The sequence below is a fragment of the Phascolarctos cinereus genome, unplaced genomic scaffold, assembly GCF_003287225.1.
Source record: "Phascolarctos cinereus isolate Bilbo 61053 unplaced genomic scaffold, phaCin_HiC Scaffold_8;HRSCAF=390, whole genome shotgun sequence".
Taxonomy (NCBI): Eukaryota; Metazoa; Chordata; class Mammalia; order Diprotodontia; family Phascolarctidae; genus Phascolarctos; species Phascolarctos cinereus.
The window spans coordinates 53,642,186-53,646,279 of record NW_027556291.1 but is presented as its reverse complement, the minus strand read 5'-3'; the positions used below and the strand labels follow the sequence as shown (position 1 = coordinate 53,646,279).

General features: G+C 57.8%; 1 protein-coding gene across 1 annotated transcript; it reads left to right on the top strand.

Moving 5' to 3' along the window:
• The first annotated feature begins 1,813 nt into the window (after window positions 1-1,813).
• Window positions 1,814-3,877, top strand: SOWAHD (sosondowah ankyrin repeat domain family member D). Its single transcript, XM_020975145.2, has one exon. It carries the CDS (start codon window positions 2,231-2,233, stop codon window positions 3,155-3,157), a length of 927 nt encoding a protein of 308 aa, XP_020830804.1. The 5' UTR covers window positions 1,814-2,230; the 3' UTR covers window positions 3,158-3,877.
• The last annotated feature ends 217 nt before the right edge of the window (window positions 3,878-4,094 follow it).

The window sequence follows — 4,094 nt, the reverse complement described above, 5'->3', positions numbered from 1 at the left end:
ATTGCTGAGGAGGCTTTCAGCTCCCTGATTTCCAAATGAGAATGAGAGCCTCAGAATTCATCAGTGAAGTCATAGCACAGTGAAGAGAACCCAAGCTCTGAAATGAGAAGACTTAAGTTCAAATCCTACCTCTGAATTCCAGTGTGACCTTGGAAAAAAATCATTTCACCTCCATGGAGCAAGTCATTCACTTAACTCCGTGGGCCTCAGTTTCCTCATCTGTAAAATTTGGAGCCTGGACTAGGTGACCTCTGAGGTCTCTTTGATCTCTGGATCTTTGATCTTAAGGCATTTTGCCTCTCTTGGCCTCAGTTTCCTCATCTGTAAAATGAGGGGGCTGGACAGCTGGCTTCTGAGGTTCCCTCCAGCTTTTACACTTATGATCCTATGCTCATTTCGTGAGGCAGCAGGGTGTAGTGGTTAGAGAGCTTGCCTCAGAATCAAGAAGACTTGAGTTCAAATTCCGCCTGACTCAAACTAGCTGGGTTACTCACTTAACCTCAGTGCCCCCAGGCATACACCCTGCAGAGGAAGTTTCCAGATATGCACAGGTGAGTGAGTTTATCACTGCTCCTCCCCCTATTTGTAAAGTCATGAGTCTGGTCCTCTTTCCCCCTCCCAAGAAATGATTATCATCAATGTTTACTGAATTCAAGTAGCAGAATCAGGAAGTTAAGGTCTGTGCACATGAAAAAAATAACTCTAATCCAAGGGTAGGCAATACTGTTCCAGTCAGGGCTAGAGGGGTTCAGAGGTAAGGGTTGGGGGAGAGCCTGAGGATGATTCCTAAGGACTCCCAAAGGAGGAGATGGATTCCCCTTGGCCTAGAAGAATGAATAAGAGGGAGGAGGGCATGTCAATGTGGAGAGTCAATATGCTGCGTTAGCTTCTAGATCCTTCCCTTCAACATCCATGTATGTTGTATGGAATAAACTTATTTATATGTTGTCTTCCCCTAAGAACGTAAGCTCCTTGAGGCCAGGGATTGGTTTTTGTCTTTCTTTGTAGCCTGGGAACTTAGCATACTGCCTGTTGACTGACCAACTGCAGAAGTATAGAAGGACTGGATAGGAAGGAAGACAGGGTTTGGAGACTAGTTAGAAAGCAACTGCAGAAGTCCAGGGATAGTAAGTGCCTGGTTATTTTGCAAAGGTGGTGATGGGGTAGAGGGGGTCATCAGCTGGATGGCACAACTAGTGGGGAATTCTGAAGTGGTACCAAGGGATAGGATAGAATGGCAAAGAATAGTGGGTTCCTTCCTTTGCTCTCCAAATGGAGGGACACATCCCCCCCTAACCTGCCCAAACCCCACCCCACTTCCATGTTTCCGGAAACCTGACTTGGACTTGTCCATTGGATGTTGTGAAGGCCTGAGTGAATCACCTCGAAGAAGAGCTCAGTCATCAGTTCAATAAGAAAAAGCATCTCATTTTCTTCCAAAATCCTGGATCTGCTATTCTGCACAGCAGTGCAAAGGTCCCACGGGAAGAGAGGCAGAGGGGAGAGTGGAGTCCCTTTGCAGAGAGAGAGATCTGATGGCAGGAGGGGGAAAATTCCAAGTTCTGCTCAGGAAAGGAAGGGTACCTCATCCTTGGTTCTCCTGGGGCTTCTTCTGGGGTGCCCCTGGACAGCTCCCTGTCAGCTAGGACTGGGAGTGAGGGAAGGAAGGTGGTCCTGAGTCAAGGTCAGGCAATAGGCCAGGGAGAGAGGAAGGCGGGAGGGACACAGGCAGTCTCCTTAACTGAACGCCACCCCGGGACAAAGGCGCCTGCAGGACAAAGTTCAGAGGGCCCAGAGAGTGAGGAAGGGAGAGGAAAGGGGGCGGGGGAAGAGGCCGGGCGGGGCCCAACCGCCGGGAGCTGAGGCCGCCTGGGGAGCTTGAGGGAGGAGCTCCGTTAGGCAGCCGCAGGTTCCCCCCGCCCCTAGCAGGGGGCCGCGGGGCAAAGGCGGCCAGCTGGTCAGGACCCTGGGATGCTGAGGGAGTGTCCTGGCCGGCCCGGGCAGCCGAGGAGGCGGGGCTGCGGAGCGCACCTGGCCGCGGCCAGGGTGGAGCCGGGCTGGGCCCAGGGTGACCGCCGCAGGCCGGGAGGCTGGCAGCTCGGGGGCGGGCAGTGGGGTCTGGGGGCCAGGCCTTCCCTCTCCGTTTGCGGCCAAGTGCCGCTGCGACCTGCCCCAGCTCCTGGAGAGACTCGGCCGAGACTAGACGAGCCAGCACCGGAGCCAGGGAGCCATGGCTGAACCCCGAGGGGAGACGGAGCCGCTGCCTCCTCCGCCTCCGCCGCCGCCGCCGCTGACGCCTCTGGTCACCCGCAGCAGCCAAAGCCGGTCCCGACCCCCGAGCCTGGACAGCCGCAGCCTGGGTAGGGTCCCGCGGGAGCCCAATTGGCGGGCTTCGCTGCGGATGCCAGGACGGCGGCGAGGGGCACTGCGGGAGCTGCTGGGGCTACCCGCGGGGCCCACGCGGGAGGACGAGCAGCCCCCCGCTGGGGCGGCGACGGCTTCGGCGGCCGGCGGCCCCGGCGGGCTCTGCCTGGAACCCCGTGAGCACGCGTGGATGCTGGCGGCCGCCGAGGGCCGCTTTGAGGCGCTGCAAGAGCTGCTGGAGGCAGAGCCCGCGCTGCTGAACCGCGTCGACCCGGTCACGGGCTATAGCGCCTTACACTGGCTGGCCAAACACGGCAGCCACGAGGGGCTCATCCTAGTGCATGACTTCGCCCGGAGCCAAGGGCTGTCCCTCGACGTGAGTGCCCCCGGCAGCGGTGGCCTCACCCCGCTACACCTGGCGGCTCAGCAGGGCCACGACATGGTCATCAAGGTGCTGGTGGGAGCTCTCGGAGCCGACTCCAGCCGCCGAGACCACAGTGGCCACCGGGCGTGCCACTACCTGCGGCCCGACGCACCCCCTGGCCTGCGGGAGCTGGCGGGCGCCGAGGAGAGCGAAGAGCCTCAGAGAGCGGCGACCGCCACGGCGGGGTCTGTGCGGCGCAGAGGCCCTCCCGGAAACGCCAACAACAACTGTAGCATCAGCCGCAACAGCTGGACTGCCCTGCTGCCAGACCGGACAGACGGAGGGGCCCCGGGCGGGGAGAAGGGCTCCAAGATGAACCAAATTCAGGGATTTTTCCGGCAACTGTTCTCCCTCTTCCAAGACCGGTGAGGGACTGGAAAAGCTTGGAGATCTTCGGAGCGGCAGCGGTGGTGGTGGTGGTGGGAGCCGTGGCGGCGGGAGAGGTTTCCGCTTCACCACCTACTATGACTCTCCCCACCTGGGGTTCACGGTGCGGGGAGGGCGACGCAGTCTCTTGGGGCTCCTTCTGAGTGACCGAGAAACCAAATCTCAGTCTAGGAGCTTGCAAACTGCCCTCAGAAGTCTGCAGATCAGTGGCCAGAGCCTTGCCCTTTCCTCCCGCCCCCAACGCCCTCCAGGTCTCTGAGCTCTTTGGGGGAATTAGAGCTGACCTCTCTCAAGTCCCAGAGGGACTCGAGGGGTCGAAACAGCCCAAGCCCTCCCTCCTGCCACAGTCCTCTCACAAAAATGCCTTGGGTCAGAAGGGTAGGAATCTGCGATTGGGACCAGTCCTGATCTGATGGGTCTGGCCTGGGACAGAAGGATCTGAGGAACTGAGGGAGTGGGTTCTTATCTGTGTAGGAGTGCAATTCAAGATGCCAGACGAGCCATTCTTGGCGTTTAGTACGGAACATTTTGCGGGAGAATCGAGAGTTAACACGGAAACCCCTCATGCAAGAACAGCTCCTAACTTTGTCAAGGACGGTTGTAGATGAAGCGGAACACAGCACGCAGAGTCAGTCGGGAGTCCGTCTTGCTAGAAGGGACTGACGTCTCCCGAACATTAAAAATGGGAATTTTCTTCTTTTACTTGCCAAGGCTGTCTTTGAAGCTATTTTGTGTGTGTGCCTGCTTGTGTGTGTGTGTGTGTGTGTGTGTGTGTGTGTGTCTGCTTGTGTGTGTGCAACGGCAGAAGGGTGGAGTTGCCCAGGCTCCCAGTGACGAAGGGACAGCCTTAAGGGAAAGCCCTGGTGTTCAGGAATGGTCTCCATGTCAGCTTTATTATCAAAAGGGGAGCACTCAGGAG

Bases quoted from the DNA above. Each gene is read 5' to 3' on its own strand.
- SOWAHD (XM_020975145.2), top strand. From the start codon at position 2,231: ATGGCTGAACCCCGAGGGGAGACGGAGCCGCTGCCTCCTCCGCCTCCG.